This window comes from Corvus brachyrhynchos, unplaced genomic scaffold, assembly GCF_000691975.1.
Source record: "Corvus brachyrhynchos isolate BGI_N302 unplaced genomic scaffold, ASM69197v1 scaffold48, whole genome shotgun sequence".
NCBI lineage: Eukaryota > Metazoa > Chordata > Aves > Passeriformes > Corvidae > Corvus > Corvus brachyrhynchos.
The window spans coordinates 640,054-656,979 of NW_008240027.1; the positions used below are offsets into that span (position 1 = coordinate 640,054).

The 16,926-nt window shown below is 39.4% G+C and overlaps 1 protein-coding gene across 1 annotated transcript in view; it reads left to right on the top strand.

The window, feature by feature from the left end:
• FAF1 (Fas associated factor 1) overlaps positions 1-16,926 on the top strand; it is a 152,658-nt gene that overhangs the window by 123,577 nt on the left and 12,155 nt on the right. The window contains exons 15-18 of the mRNA XM_008640751.2: positions 150-238; positions 9,657-9,737; positions 10,086-10,163; positions 13,111-13,326. Coding sequence (XP_008638973.2) covers positions 150-238; positions 9,657-9,737; positions 10,086-10,163; positions 13,111-13,326 — 464 coding nt within the window. The remainder of the gene's footprint in view (positions 1-149; positions 239-9,656; positions 9,738-10,085; positions 10,164-13,110; positions 13,327-16,926) is intronic.

The following is a 16,926-nucleotide window of genomic DNA, read 5'->3' on the forward strand; positions in this document are numbered from 1 at the left end:
TACACTGTAAAAATTTCCATTTTTAATCTTTGTTTTTTTTTTTTTTTTTTTTAAGTCTGGCTATTTCTTATGGATTAATTCTAAAATGACTTCTTTTTTGTTTAATAACTTTAATGAAATGAAGTTCAGCTGTCTTCCTTTGTTGCTAGGTAACACAACAGTGGATGAGCTAATGATGAGGCTGATGGCTGCGATGGAGATCTTCAGTGCCCAGCAGCAGGAAGACATAAAGGATGAGGTGAGCATTGGAAGTTGTTGGCTTCCACTAATCACTGGGGGTGTGAATTAACCAGATGTTTCTTTAGCCAGTGGAGTTGGGTATGCTGTGTTCTAGTGTCTCTTCCATTGTCAGAAATTAAAAAGGAAGTCTCCTTTGTGTATTTATTTGGGTTTCTCAAAACAACTCCTCCTTTTTGGTCTTGTTATTTTCAGTTTCTTTCCTTTTGCTGAACATTAGTCACCAGTGACTGTTTACATCACAGTGATATTATAGAGCTTAATATGCTCACACAAGTAAACAACAATCAGATTTTTTCCCACTGACCAGCTCCAAGTCATAGGTAGAAAAAAACCAACCCAAAAATAGATTAATATATCTTAAATGTGTTTGTTTAAAAGGGGGCTAAAACCAACTTTAACCAGTACACCAGTACTGAACCACCATTCAGAATGATGCAGAATGCATAAATGGGGACAAGACTTCTCAAAACCAGTGTTTCAATTACACAGAAGCAGACACAGTGAGTTATACAGCTGGAAGATCTTTATCTGTTACTCTATAAATTGAGAGTGACATTTTGAAGTAATAAAGTACTTAGGAATTTGTAATAATAGGTGTGTTGCCATTCAAGATTATTCTTATCCTGTTGTATAGACACTGATTGACAATAATTCACTAAACACATTCTTCACATTTAAATCTTGTATCTCATTAGTACAAGATTTACTGACTGTAATATGAAGGCACAGTATCTGCACAATATCTGTCATTCACTTTTTCTTCTTTATTTATGCTACCTGTAATTCATTGGTAAAGAAAATTGACTTTAATTTTGTTAATACTGAACATGAATTTAAATATGAGGATTACAACAAAAATCCAAGGCATAATATAACTGAACTTTTTATTGCATTTTAACAGGAGTATGTTGAATATGGGAGGTTTTTTTAATGCTTTAACAAGAAGGTAAAATTTACATCACAGATGAGCTCCAAGAGAGGTTCAGAATTAAAAACTGTAAAAGTGATAAAAAGGAAGAAAACTGAGGGAAACAAGGCAGAGAGATAAAAGCAAACAAGGGATAGGAGAAGAAACTAGAAGTGATAGGATTGGAACAGAGTGAGGAACAGGACACCAGACCGGACGACGAACCAGGAGCTGGCTCCTGTCCTGGGCTGCTCTCCATCCTTCACTGGATGGCCAAGAGCAGTGACAGTGACAGTCCAGTGCCCACATGGGTTTGTTGTCTCCTGCCTTCTTTCCCCAAGTGCTCTTCCTATGTAGGGAGAACGGAAAATTAATTTTTTTACATTTCTCCAAAATCTACCTTTGCCCAAGTCTTCTGTAGTCTTCTCCTCTTGTTTTTCTGTCCCTGAAAGCACCGGTGACATTTCTTCCCCAACAGGAGCTTTTTCTAACACACTTTGACATTCAGAAAACTGATGGAAAATTTCATAAACTTTGGGGGCAGCTTTCCAGACACTATGGGTTCTATACACAAATAGGATATTTACTTACACCTTGGCTCCACTCGTTACAAGCACACTGAAAAGGTGATCTCAGACACTTTTGCCTTTGAAGGAGGAAGTTTAAAAACAAAAAAATAACCTTGCTTTATGAAATTACTGTGCCAGAGACGGAGTATTTGACAAGCAGTCTGTACTCAATAGAGGGCTCCGGCCTGAAAACAAAATATTGCCTTTTTGTGGTTTGCTACATAATGTGTAGCTTTCTTGTAAGCCTTGTACTTGACAACTTCAAGTGTTCAAACATCAACACCTTTTTTTTTTAAGATCTTACTGCAGTTGATGCAATTTTTTCCCAAATATTACAATAGCAAACAGGATACAGAGTCCGGTTTCTGTTACTGTTTTCTTAATAGCAACAATAAGTCATCGTAAAACCACAAGAAGATAAGCAGAAAATTCTCTTGTGCTTTAAAAAGAGAAGTCATCAATGTAGCGTTGCTGTAAACAGAAATGTGTGTGAGGGAGAACCAGAACTGGAAACATTTGTAAATGACAGCATGAAGTCAGTAATGAGTGAGTTTATGCAGCTGAACTTCTCATGCACATGAAAGCTTCCAGCGCAGCCACTGCATAATCCTGTTTGGCACAGCATGTTTTGCAGTGCCCTCTGATGGTTATTTGGGTACAGGAGGACTGGTACCACTCCAGCTGCTGGTCCAGGTGTTCAGCTGATGGTGGTTGTAGCTACAGGCAGCTCCCTGTCACTGAGTATCTGCTGGGGGTATGAGATGCTCAGAACAACATCACCAACTTACCTCACCTGAGTGACATGAGCCCCCTCATTAGCTGGTGGTAGTAACAGTATGTTTAGCTAAATCCTGTGCTTTTGTATCCAAGTATTGGTAAAATTTACCAGTTTAGCCTCATAACATTTTAATGGGACAAATCTGTTGCATATTTTTATAGCGTCAAATGCTAAAATATCATCACTTAAGTAGCAGTTGGATGTAATTTTTAGATTTGTATATTGCACTCCATTAAGCTATTTCTTACATAATCTCCGAAGAAATACCTTAAAAACATTGAGATGCACGTGTCTGCTTGTAGTAACCCAACGTGCCTGTCCTGGTGTGTGACTTCTGCACCTGTTTTCTCTCCCAAGCTTTCTTAAAGGGAGATCAACCTGCTGTCCCATTCTTTTCCCAGCCTCTCCAGGGTTCTGGGTCAGTCATGAGCTGTTGCTGTGTTGACCAGATGACATTTTGGAAACCTCCTTGGTCTTTTGGACCATGCTGTTGATGTGCCATTGTACATGCACAGTCTAGGTGTCCTGCTGTCTGTTTTTATAACTTTGCTCCTAAAGTTGCTGTAAGAACAAGCCACAAACAGCAAAACTGGATGAGCAGCACACTGATGTGCTCACATGGCTCTTCTGATAAGAAGTGGCCAATGGACATTCAGTGGCTGAGTGACCATCACCAGCAAGGCCAGTTGGCCAGGACGCAGTCCCACCCTTCCCAGTGCAGTCAGGACTGGGGGCTGAAATCCAACCTCACACTATGTATGCAGAGCTATTCTGCAGCTACAGTAATGATTCCATGCTCCTAATGGACATACTTTCTTTTCATAACCATGTTGGCTTGCCACTACAGGAGTTGACACCTCAGCTACTGTTCAGGCATTGGAGCTGGGGGTTTTTGCAGAGAGGTAATAAAAGTCATTAAGGAGTTTCTCCTGTAAGCAAGAGAGGATATGTCAGAGCAGGGATAAGCAGCCTCTGCCACTGTTGATCAAGGTGTGCACTGAGATTTTTCAGGCACTGACTTTGAAAAGAGCGTGTCGTATCAGTTCCTCTTGAGTATCAGTTCCTCTTAAGTGTCAGTGCCTGGTGCTGGGCTTAGGAAAACAAATAATAGCTGTAAAATATCGTACGCCCTGGAATGTCCATTTTTAAACACCCTGTGAGTTTGCTTGCTTCAACTGGATAGTTAAATAATCATCTCAGTGTGGCGTGATGGGCCCGAATAGATCTGAGTTAGTTCCTTTGTGAGATTAATGTGAAGAGATCTGTGATTAAATCCTGGCATTACAGCACAACACACCTGTTCTGGGCTGATCCTCAACATTTTTTCTCCATTGCCTGAGGAGGAGGCTTCTCAAAGGATTACAGTAACACTTTTTGACAAGCTTATACAGGGCGGAGTTTCCATGTAATGACAGGGCTCATTTGATGATGCCTCAGTAATGCATTTTTTATTTTTGCTGTCAACATTTATTACTGTAGAAGCATTGACTGTTACACAGCTGGTCCAACTTGTCCACATTTAAGTAACAGTAGGTCTCTGGTCGTGTTTATTTTTGTCGTTACGCAACGCTGGCACTCCTGCTCTCAGATTAGTCTTCAAGGTGGAGTTGTAGTACCCACAGTTGCTTCACAGACCTTCTTAATTTTACAAATACCAATTAAAACCTTTAATTCACTTTAAACTACGTCTGCCAGCACGCTGGTCTTTAGTGTAAAAGAGAGATACTTAAGAATTTTTAAACTGGAAAAACTGCTGTCAACGAGCTCTAAGATAAGCTGTAGAAAAATGTAGGGCTGCAGAGTCACCATCTTTGCTTTCTGTTCTTGGGTGACTTCTCTCCTTACTAGATACTTCTACAGCATGAGGAAAATATAGGTCCTTCCTCACCAATATCTGGATGGGGAGTTTAAAAACACTTGAAGGAAAACCAAAACTCCAAAATGGCAGCATAAATTCTTTTTCCTCTTTTCCCTGCCACAGCACTTTGGGGCTTTAGTGGCCAAGTGATATTTTCACAACTGTGCAGTGAGAAGCCTGGTATCACTATATCTTTTCCTCCTTTTCTCCCTCACTTTCTCCCTCACTGTCAAATGTAAGGGAAGTGCTTCCATCAGCTCTGCAGGAGACCTCTGTAATTTCTTCTAGGGACTGAAGCTCACATTAAAATCAGTAGAAATCAGGCATCTGAATAACTTGGGTAATCTGTTTTCCATCTAACGCTGTCATGTGTATCATGGTGTATAGTATTTGCACAACAAGAGATTATGAGAATACACAAAATTCATTAAATTCCAAAAGCATTATGGTGATGACAGTCATCTAGCGAAGATTGGGATTTAACCCCTCAAAAATCTAATTAGCACATTTACTAATTATTACTAGTTATAACTAATTAAACTACAGTAATCAAAATTTATTTGATTAAATTTTCCAGTTTTGTGTTTGTAATATGATCGCAGCCCAAACGATGGGCTTCCCATTGAGCACTTTGCTGCACACACCCCAGTAGGTGCAAGTGCTGCCTTCAAGAGTTTCCAGCATGGTTAGAGCTTTGGCAAAGGGCAAGGCAATGACAGAGGAAAGAAAGATGGAAGATATTTTATCTTGAGTCCCTGTGGCTTTTAGCCTGTACATGTTGATGGCTCTAGTCACTGAATATTCAGCCCAGCTGGGCAGATGTATCAGGACTGGGCTGGCTTGTTGCCCAAGGAAAGGCACTGCAGGATTCCTTGAAGGTTTTGGGTTTGGTTTTTTCTTGTCACTTGAGTTAATTCCCAAAAATCAGTATCTGGAACTGAGCTTTCAGCCTTCAGTGTGGACAGGCAGGATCCTGTGGTGGTTCTGTGCTGTTCTGCCCCTCAGCCTGCCCCATCCTGCCTCCTCCTGTGGTTCTGCCACCACTAAAATGTCCACTTGCTTTGTCCTCATCGTTCCCATACACCCAATACGCTCGGTGTACACTTTTTCCTTCCATATATTCCCCATCATGTGTGTTTAAGTTATACAATGTGCAAGTCTGTCATCTTAGTGAGTCAAATTAATGCCTTTCTTGCACTGGTTTGTTTGGACAAAGGGGTGTTTCTCTTTAACGCTCCCATGAATACCCTTAAGCATTTGCAGATTTTAATTTCAGGAGTGGTTCAGTGAAATGAACTGTCTTTCAGATAGGCATTCAGCATTTGTAAATACATTTTTTTTTCTTTCTTTCTTTCTTGTAGTAGCCCTTTACTTGCTGGTGCTCTGAGAAATGTCTTCTGCTCATGGTTCTCTGTCTCATCTGGTTTTACTTCACAGTAAAACTGGTCCCAAAGGGCAATGAGGAATAATATAACACAGCTCTCTGAGATAAATCAGGTGCAAAGCTGATTCCTGGGGTTAAATCATTAAATCCTACCTTCAGAAATGACAATAATAAATAGAAAAAAAAGAAGATAATAATACAAATAAAAAAAGCCCAGAAGGGTCAATGCTGGCTTTTCCAGCAAAACATCCCATTCAAAAAGCCAAATATTTTTAACTTGTAGAATCTGCTGTCCTAAATTCAGTCAAGAATCCCTCTTTGTCCATCATCCTGCATCTGAAAATGCCTTGTCACTAGGTGTTTGAGGATTAGCTTCAACAAATGGTTTAGGAAATAATTATTTGAGAGAGTTATTCTAAATTTCCTCTTAGTCTTATCTGTCAGTTTTTCTTAGTCTTGATGCACTGGATGTTACTCAGGAGAAGCTTTTCTCTGGTTGGTTGTAGCTATCTCATAAATGCAAGTGTGCTATTTTTGTGATGACTGCATCTCTAAGAAACAGAATAGCAAAGAAAAGTCATAGCTAAAGAATATATTCTGTGAATAAAAGCAATTTTTTTCAAATTTTCAACCTTCCATTGAATGAATGTCCTCCTGTTGTCTCATTGCCAAAACAGGAAAGCAGATATCTGTGACTTTTCTCCTTTTTTAGGTGCAAAGGAGAGTTGTCCCCTTGCCTCAAGCCCAAAACCCCTGGGATGTGGATGATTTACATTCACACCAGCCTTCAGCCACTGCTGTGGAATTCACAAATGCTGTATAACCCCTGTTTCTGATGAAGGCTTTTTAAATGACCTGGGATAAGCCATGTCTGTTTATACTTTGATTTCTTGAAAAAGGAAGGTGGCAATTCTGCCTTCATTGCAAAAGCACAGTGGAGATGCATTTAGTGATGTTCAGTCAATAATGTGATTTATGTAGGGTCTAACAGGAAAGTTTTCAGCTGCCTCAAATTTTATTGATGGATAACACTTCTGAATTTTTTTATATTAATTATTAGTGGCATGACTATTCTTGACATGTTCTTTGTTAGTGCAGTGAAGGATTCTCTGCAAAATATTTTCTTCTGCTTTTCCTGTCACTGCTGTGAGTTTTCTTTTGTTGCTTTCTGGTGAACTTGAGGCATCCTCATTCTTCTCTACAGGAAGAGATGACTAAAATAAGAAACTGCATTACAAAAGGGAGAACTGCTTCATCTAATGTTTAAAATTTGTCCAAGGTGTAACTCCAAACCAAACAATACCACAATTTAGCTGTAAACTCTGTGGAGGAGGTGGTTCCTGTCAGGTGTGAGCAGTATTAACAAATAGAAGTATTAACACAGAAGTAGATACAAAGAGGCATTTCATGGGATTACATCTGCTGCTAACCCAAAGAACTCTGACTTCCAGGTTGGTTTGTAAGGTCTGTTTCAGTAAGAACACTATTATTTCAGTGAGGTGTAGGGCTTGGTGGCACAGTCATTTACTTTTAGATGTGGCTCACATATTTCTATGAGGACCAGGAAGTCATGCGTGATAATTCTTCACATTCCTGACATCTTTTTCATAATCCGCTTCTAGGATGATGATAACTGATATGAATAAGGAAGAAAGAATTTTAACTTCTGTTAATAGCTGGAATTCATGTTTCAGTTCTAGTTGTAGAACCTTATATAGCATCAGTATTTTTTTTAAATTTTATTCTTTGGTAAACTACAATAACTCTATCTTAATTGCTAGCAATCTTTGATGGAGAAGAGCCTGTATTTGCAATAGTTGTATCTAATCTTTCAGAGTTCTTTTGGGCATTACTGGACTTGTGTGACTTTTGAAATTCAGTATGTGAAGTTAGGTGTGATACACAAAGTTGAAGAACATGGAAGTTGAATAGGTTCTCTCTGAAATAATTCTGAATATTTTTTAAAGGCTCGTCCTCTAGCAGATTACCTGAAGTCATCTTCCTTTAGTGAGCTGATTTGGAAAGGTTATTTTGGTTCTCACTATTCTAAGATAAATTTTCAGGATGCTTATGAGAAGTCTCAGTATACATAGCACAATTTTTTTTTCTTTACTGTTACATTCCATCTATGAGAAGAATCGGGAAAAGCTCTGTATTCAAGAAGCTTTCCTCATGTTTGGATAACATAAGAATGGGAGCTGTTTGATTATTTCAACGCCTCCTCTTCTCAGAAATGGAATATTCATGTAGGATAGTTTTTTGCTATCAGGTTCAAGTTAACTTCTCAAAGTATTCCATGAGCTGAGCACATAAAACTTATCAATGTCCAGAGCAGGCAGGAAGGGGAAGGGTTATTTGGTGGTTATTGTCCTTTTTTGCATTTTACAAGCATTAGTTCTACTTGTGTTTTGGTTCTGCTGAACAAAGTGATGGTTTCTAAATCTTCTTGGAATGAAATTCAGGACACACTGATTGTAGAATAACTTTGGGTCCTGTTTCTGTAAGGAGGAAGGATTTCCTCTGAAGAGATTTTGCTGCTTTCCAAGTGGAAGTTGTATAGATTTCCCTGCAGTTTGTCCTTTCCTCGTGTTTGCATTCTACTTTAGAGGTTTAACCACCGAGATGTTTGAGTTTTGTTTGAGGAACTTCTTGGCATGTTTGTATGTTGTGATAATTGCAGTCAGTATGAGCTCCTCCCATTCAGAATTGAGTTTTTGCCAAATAATGATGTTTTCAGGAGAAAATTGATCACTTACCAAAATGATTCTTTTATGTGAAATAAACGTTGCAGCTGGATGGGAAGGTTAAAATAATTCTTCAAGAAGCAGTAGGTAACAGACTTTAATTTCTGTGAAACACAGGGGACAGATTGCCCCAGTGCAAGTGCTGTGTTACTGGTAACTGCAGGGAAGACCCTGCTGAGCCCACCAGCAGTCTCACACCTAAATCCTATTGATTTTTGTAGGGACCAGTGCAGCCTCTGCAGGGCTCTGGGGGGATTATGAGATGTAAGAGGAGTAAGCACAGGGAGGCAGCCACTGTCTCAGCTTCAGAGGCAGGGTATGAAGCTATTGATTGTACACTTTGTTTTATTTGACATCACCCCAGTGCAGTTATTCCAGCTTTTGGGGATAGCCACTCTTTGATCCTCCACTGTGTGGATGATGCCTTGCTTTGTCATTCATGTGCTTTTAGCAAACCTTTATTTTTTTTGTGCTGTGATTGTTGATAAGATACTTTTTGCTGGCATTGTAACCTCCTGTTCCTTGCTTGCCTGCATCTGTCCATTTGAGGGACTTCAGAGCAGGACCTGCAACTTTCCCATCTTTGTATCATATTCAACACTGTGAATTGAGGCTTCTGGATGATGTTTGATAGCCATGACCCTGGATGGACCCTGCTGAGCAGTTTTTGACCCAGCAAGGATCTGGGATTGGGCTTTCTCTGTCAGGACCAGCCATTACCCATTGTCAGTCTGAGTAGAGAGCCAATGAAAATGCAGCCTCAGCACCTAAACCACTCTTCCCTGTTACAAAACCATCCAAGCTGCTGGGTGCAGGAGGGAAATACCTGCTAGCACCAGCCCACACCCCCCTGCAGTGACCCCTCCCCTGGAGGCTGCTCCTCTCCGGTTCTCTGTGCCTGCCATGGCTCTCACTGCAGAGCCTGGGTCCCTCATCCAGGCCTCAGGCCAGGGCTTGGACACACCATTCCCTTACCTGGCAATTGAATCACAGCTTCAGGCAGTCATAATTTCTAAAGCCACCGTCACCCTTGAGGCATTTCTGAACATGTTTCTCCTAGCGGGAGTTGGGTGGTTTTGAAGTCACTGGGATTAAAGAGTTCTGGTGAACATAAAGATACTTATTGTAATGGTCCACTGTTTGCTGATTTTTTTCTTTTTTTTTTTTTACCTTTAGGATGAACGTGAAGCCAGAGAAAATGTGAAAAGGGAGCAGGATGAAGCGTACCGCATCTCACTGGAGGCTGACAGAGCCAAGGTGTGTGCAGGGGGAGGGACCCCATGGGATGGGAACCCTTTGGAGTTTGGGAATGCTCTCTGGTCCAGAGGACTGCCCACCTCCAGTTGTGCTCTAAACATGAGATCCTAAAGTCCTCAGTGTTGTAAAGTGGCACCAGATAAAGTCACTAGGACTAGACTTGACTACATCTTTTAGCTAAACTCATCCTGGCTTCATTTAATAATAGATTTTGGGAAAGGAATGGCAGGAAAATATCACTTAATAAATATCCTATCTCTTATATTAATTTCTACCGAAACATTGAGAAATTTCTTTGCATTTGTATTTATCACATATTTATGTGGGATTGCCCTTTGTGTTTGTTAGAGGGAAGCACAAGAGAGAGAAATGGCAGAGCAGTTTCGCTTGGAACAAATCCGGAAAGAACAGGAGGAAGAACGTGAGGTGGGATGTTTTACCTTGTCTGACAACTTTTTGAATTCATGAAGCTTATGAACACTGAAACTATCATTCAACACACTCTGCAACTTTAATTCAAAGTATACTTTTTATGTGATCAATTTTTTTTATTATTGATTTCGTACTATATATCTGTGAAACAAAGTGCAACTAAATCATTTTCATCCACTGTTTAATAGCTTTTCTCATCTGGGTCTTGTCATCTGGGTCTCAAAAAGCAAGATATTAGATAGACCTGCTTAGAGGAGATCTGTGAAATGGGCTCCATAAATGCTGGAATCTTTGGGAGGCTCTAACCTGTTTTCTGCAGCCACTCCTTTTAAAAACATGGGGCCCTTTCATTTTTTCCAGGAAGTAGCACAAAGCTTACCTGCAATTCTGTTCAAACAAGTTGCCAAATTTAATTTGGGAGACAATGCACTTATTAAAAATTTTAAGATAATAAAAAATCTTGAAACGTGGATTTGTGGTACTTCAAAAAATTTCTGAACAGTCTTCTACAGAATCTTCCTTAGAATGAAAATTGTGTTTAAACAAGTACTTTATGTCTCTAGGCCTCTGTAAGAAAACAGAAACCCTGTGCTGTGAAGAGTAGTGTTCCTCAAACTGTTATTTTGTAGACTTTCTCAATTTTGTAAATTCTGAGGGTCCCAGTGCCTCTCAGAGATGGCTCCTGCAGCCTCTTTCAGAGTCTAGACTAGTTGTGAGATGGCAATTCTGTGAGGTTAATAGCAGTTGACCATGAATCTACTGTAGCAGGAGCAGGCTCACAATCAGCTCACACTCAGGCTTAAGTAAGAAATAAGTTTTTCTTTTCTAAGTAATTTTGCATACATAGAAACAGTAATTATTTCTGCATCATTATATCTGCTTCTGAACCTTTTCTGATACCTTGGCCTTTTGGAAACAGTTTTCTTATGCAAAGGCTGCAAGATTGGCCCATGTTATCAAAACATACCTGGGCTTCCCTGTTTTAATGCAGAGTGCAGTAATGGAAATAATAGAATCTGTTTGCTTAGTAGAACAAAAGGGATTTTAACAATAATGTTTACTAACACTCCCTGTTTTCAAGTATACAGATTACTTGGACTGAATTGTTCTGTAACAGTGTTTACTTACAGAAGTGGCTTTATGTTCCATTTGTATTTTAAAATCTGGCTATTGAGCTCTTCACATACTGAACATCTTTTTATCAACAAACTGAAATTGCTTGTTCAGATCCAAGAGTTTTTAATGTGTTCCATCATGTCATTGTTTTCTGACTTGGTTTGCTGGTACAGAATATCCATTGTAAATTGCCATTTTATGTTGGAAGCATTGGAGAGTGGTTACTTTGGGGAGTGACACACTCTTTGCACAAAGGAAGGAGCTCTAATGAGCTACTGTTGTTTATTTTTCTATAATATAATTGATTGGGTTCAGTAAATAATGTAGCATCTGTTGTTATACTGTGTGTGGAAATGTCAAAACAGCAAGATAGTAAGCAGGTGGTTTAGAATGGAGAGGGAGAAAATTAAAATAGAATCTATTTAAAATATAATCTCATAGTAGATGAGCAAAAATGAACTCAAGTTCTATGTATAAATATTTATACTGAGGTATAATTTGCTCAGAGGTGCGTGTGTAAGAAGTAGACTATTTAAAAGCCTTCATCATCTTGCTTCTGCCCAGTCCTTTCTCTGCAATGTAATCACCATCCATCAGTTTCTGTTACTAAATGACCTTGGGGAGGTTTTCAAAAGCACAAATAGCAACTCTGTATCCTGAAAGTTCCTTGAAAATCTGGGTAAATCCCTGCCTGACCGCCTCTTCAGTTTGAAAAATTGTCTTTTAGGCACATTTTGAGGGAGGCAGTGTGTTTGTGCTTCTTCTTCCATCCCTTTACCTTCTTGTTAAGCGCCACCTTAAGAGAGGTGATATTGTAACAGAGCTGCTTCTGAGTATGACCAAATCTTTGACAGATGCTGATGCTGCCCATGAGTACCAAAAGTGCCCTTGAAAATGAAGGCCACCTCATTCGGCAGTCTAATGTTAGCCATTAATTTCATTTAAAAAAAAAATAAATCTAATCAAAGGATTGGGGCTGTAGCAGCTCCCAGAGACATAGGTCAGAGAACACAGACCTGGGTCCTGCCCTTAAAATCTTGACATCAGCAATGTTGTTAGCAGGAAGACAGTCATACGCATTTAGTCATGTAGTGTCGTTGCAGTTTGGGGGCTCATTTTATGCAAGCTGTTGCAGAAAATGTGCTCATCTGTACTTGGAACCATCTTCTTGAAAATAATAATAATAATAATAATAATAAAAAATATAGCAGCTTACTTTAAATCTTCAGGCTCACATTTCCATTCACCCAGTTTTCTTCTTTGACCATTCCTACTTTTTATATGTGCACTGTGTATCTCATGTACATTTGTGGCATTTTTAATTGCATCTGTTAACAGTGTTTCAGTTTATTTATAGTAAATTTCTTGCATATATTTCTTTTCACTCGGAACTGCCATTAAGGGCCCACTCTACTGCAAATGGTCAATTACTCTCTGCAAGAGGAAGACAATTTGACAAGTGCATTTAAAGAAATACTTTTACTGCCTTTTAATTTATACCCTTTAAGGAAGCAATTGGCCACTTGACAATTATTCTCTCATTCAATTTTTTTCCAAGGCTTTCTGCCAAATGATTAAATTACGTATCCCATCGTGCATTAACTGTAGACCTAATAATATGTGCTATAAAGAAGGATTTATTTTAATTAGTTGTCTGGTGGGCTGTTATTAAGGATTGAATAAAAATTATTTTGTCATTGAGATATAAAGGCTCTGGAGTGCTGCGACACGTCTTGAAGTTCTAGAAGAAATAAAAAGAAAAGCTTTCTGTCCTTTTCTTTTGTTGCTGGCCTTGCAACCTAAATGGTTGTTTTTCCTTCCCCAGGCTATCAGGCTCTCTCTGGAGCAGTCTTTGCCTCCGGAGCCGAAGGAGGAGAGCACTGAGTCTGTCAGCAAACTCCGCATCCGGACGCCCAGTGGAGAATTCTTTGAGCGGCGTTTCCTGGCCAGCAGCAAGCTGCAGGTTGTTTTTGATTTTGTAGCTTCCAAGGGATATCCTTGGGAGGAGTACAAGCTGCTGGGCACCTTTCCAAGGAGAGATGTGAGTAAACACCTTTCAGGAATAAATACCTCTGCTTCTTGCTGCTGTGGGTTAGGTGGGCTGGTGTGTTACAGCATAGAAGGTAAAAGGGGTGCCTGGGTATGTTCCAGTGCTGCCAAGCTCTAAGCCTGGTGCTGCCTGACCAGTGCTGTCAGATGTTACATACAGAGCTGTGTGAAACCTGCCTCGTGACATTGTAAAAAATCCTACATTTCGGAAAAGAGTTATGGACCATATTCAATGAAAACTTGAATATTCTGAGCGTGCATCACTCACGTCCTGTTTTGAAGGAAGCTCCATCAACACTGCTGGTAGTACAGGTCTGTTATGTGCTGGTACTTCTGATCTCTCTGGTTTTGCCATTTTGGTGCAACTTTATGTTATGAACAAGGCTCAGTGTCAGATAATATCCAGTTATGAACTATTAAGTACATACTAATAAATATTTGATCTTGTTACATAATACCAGTAGATAATTACATCTCCTGCCTTGAAATTGTAATGATGTACCTGCTGATTTTCAGAATCAATACTGCTCACTGCTTACAAAAGCCAGTTAAATTCTGTTGATAAAACAACAGGTAATTTTTGTGCTAGCTACTAAGTTTCTTTGAAAATACACCTCTGTGTTTTCTGCACAAATTAGTTTTCATTTCTTGTTTAGTCATTGCTACGGCAAAGGTGAAAGTCAGTGGGTCCAACTGTGCAGGGGCCCTGCATAAAAGGTGAAGGGAATGGGCACTGCAGAGATGTCAGGACAGAGCCAAGCAGTGGTGGGGTGGTGGCTGAAGTTCAGCAGCTCTTTGGCCATGCTGCCTCAGCACTGCAGAGGAGTGGGGCAGCTCTGGACCAGCTGGGGTCTTGTGTGCTGGAGGCATCTCCAGACAACTTGTTAAGCCATTTTTCACCAAAGGAGTTGAATAATTTGGATTGCTTTTCCATTTTGTTTCCCATCACTGCCTCTGGAGGAAGTTCACTAGGAATGAGGCTCTGATTGACATGTTTACAGTAGTTTGTAACAGATACCTCTTGCTTTATCATCTTATTTGTAAGTACTCCAAAGGAGAAGAAACTCATCCTTAGCAAGAAGACAACCTTGTGAGTGGATGTGATTTCTGACCCATTTTTGGCATAACTGTGAACAGGATTGCAGTGCTTGCAGCTCTTCCTCCACCTTGTCCTATATTGGGAATCCTAATCAGTCAGACTGAAAAGCTGCATTTAAGGAATCTCATTAATCGCTAATTAACTTTACTCCTTAAGCATGCAGTATCACTTCCAGTGGAACCAAGGACTAGAAGTCACCTGTGATTCCAGGATTTGTTCAGTTTACTTTATGGAAGAAAAATGATGTTTTGCAGGCTAAACAATGGGTTTGTGTGTTTTAAATATTTTGCAAGTCATGCGTCCCTACCTGTAACTTATTTCTTATGTAATACATATTTAATATAAAAACTCTACAGGTATATTACCCTTAATATTTTACTTTTTTTTTTCATTTTACACCGCCTGTTTCTGTACTTAATCACATCATCATCATTATGAATGTTAGTCCTCTGTAAAAAGTTCAGAAATTTATCAGGTGAATCACATAAGAACAAATTTAAAAAGGAGTAGAAAAGAAAAAAATACCACTAAATTAGAACAGGCTGGTATTGTCAGCACATTTGTGAAACTGGCAGGGAGAAAAGGCTGAGGCAAAGAAAGGAGAATTTAATGGCAGGGTCTGGAGCTGTTGGTCTGTTGTGTGGGAAGCAAAGACCCTGTCATCTTTTTTCTATGATTCCAACCTAATAATGCCGTGTATGAGGAGTCACATAAATGATTCATGCTGATTGACTCAGCCATGTATGAATCCCGTTGCCATTGTGACCACCAGAGCTACAACAGACAAAAAATATTCCCCAGGGATTTGCTAACCACTGAGAACCATAAATGACATTTGTCATGTTCCCCAGGTTTGGAAAGTTGGGAGTGTGCAATTCCATAGACAGATTAAAAAACATAAAAATAAGTCATTGTTGAATGGCTTGGAAACACAGTCAAAGTATATATTCATTGCCTTGAGCTTTGGGGTCTGTAGTCTCTTAAAAATACACTGTAAGGTATCAAGACCCTTCTGCTGTATGATATGTTACAAACATGAATTGGAATCTGTGCCACAAGGACAGAGCACTTGACATGCTTGTGCTCCAGAAAACAAGAGCATTTTAAATGTCTGTATTTAAGCTATAAATAACATTTTTTAAAAAATATGTTTGAAAGTATCAGAATTACTTTGCTGGAGTTTTGCTGCAATAAGATGAAAACATGCCTTCTAAAGTTAGTTTGCAGGTTTTTTCTATCCTAATCTGCTTTACAATAACATACACACCCCCGAAAGTGTTTCTGTCTTATCAAAACAAGGGGATTATCTTCAACCAAATCAACATTTTCTTGTGATAAACTTGTTAGATCATTTTTACCTGCTTTTCAAAGCCATCAGTCCTGATACAGTGTTGTTGAAGTATTTTTACATCTTTGGTAAATAAAAATTCATTAGTTCTTAGTGCTATGTTCCAGTTGCTTACACAGATATCCTTAGCTAACTTAAAGTTGGTATCATAACCCTACTGTAAATACAAACTTCTACACATGAGTAAATACATAGATTAACCTTTTCCAGACACTACTTGTAGATTTTAAAGCAGCAGTGACATTCCAAAGCAGTTAAGCACATGCAGTGACTTGTTATTGGGTCTTTGTCACTGACTGTGTTGTTCTTTCTATCAGTGCTGAAATTAGATATTAACCAGCTCCTCTCTCAGCACCTCAGCACCACATCTTGTACCACCAGTGTGTATCACAAATGTGAGCCTGGGGCAGCCTGTGCCTCAGACTCTGAAAATGTTGGCAAGCACATCTTTGGGAGTGAAAAGCTGTGTTGTATTTCTTGGCATTATTCTTAAATACACCTGCAAAGGCTTCATGGGAGCAAATGTGTGCGCTGTTAAATGTGTGTGCTGATTTCACAGTTATAGTTCCATTTCTTCCAGAAATCACGTTGAACTATTAATAGAAAGAGCTTACCCTATGTATATTAGTGTGCTCAGTCAACCTTCTAGTTCAGTATTTAAGTCCCTTTCTCTTAAAAGCCTTCCCAGATTATGATTTTGGTAGTCCTCTTGATCTCACAGCTGCAAGATCCTCCTTCTCCCAGTGCCTTGGAGAGCTCTGGATGATCAGTTCTTCACTTACTTCAGTGCTGGTGATGTGCACAAGTCTTCCTAAAACCCTTAACTTGTTACAGGGTGGGCATTTTACCCCACGAGGGCAAGAAGCTGAAGTGGACCAGGTCTAGCTGAAACTATAAAAGGAATGTGCAGAAATTTACCCAAACTGGGCTTCAGCCACCCTACTAGGGTTAATATGTTTGTGAATGTTTTATGGTATCTCTTGGAAAGGGAGGGCCAGGCATGTTTTCTCCAATACTGAATTTATTAATTTCTCATGAAAAATCAAAATTGCAGCCTATAATTTCTGCTGCTGGTTTCTCCTTGAGGTGGAGCATTAGTTATGTATTTGAGAGGATGCCTTCTGCAGACACGGTATTAGAGACTT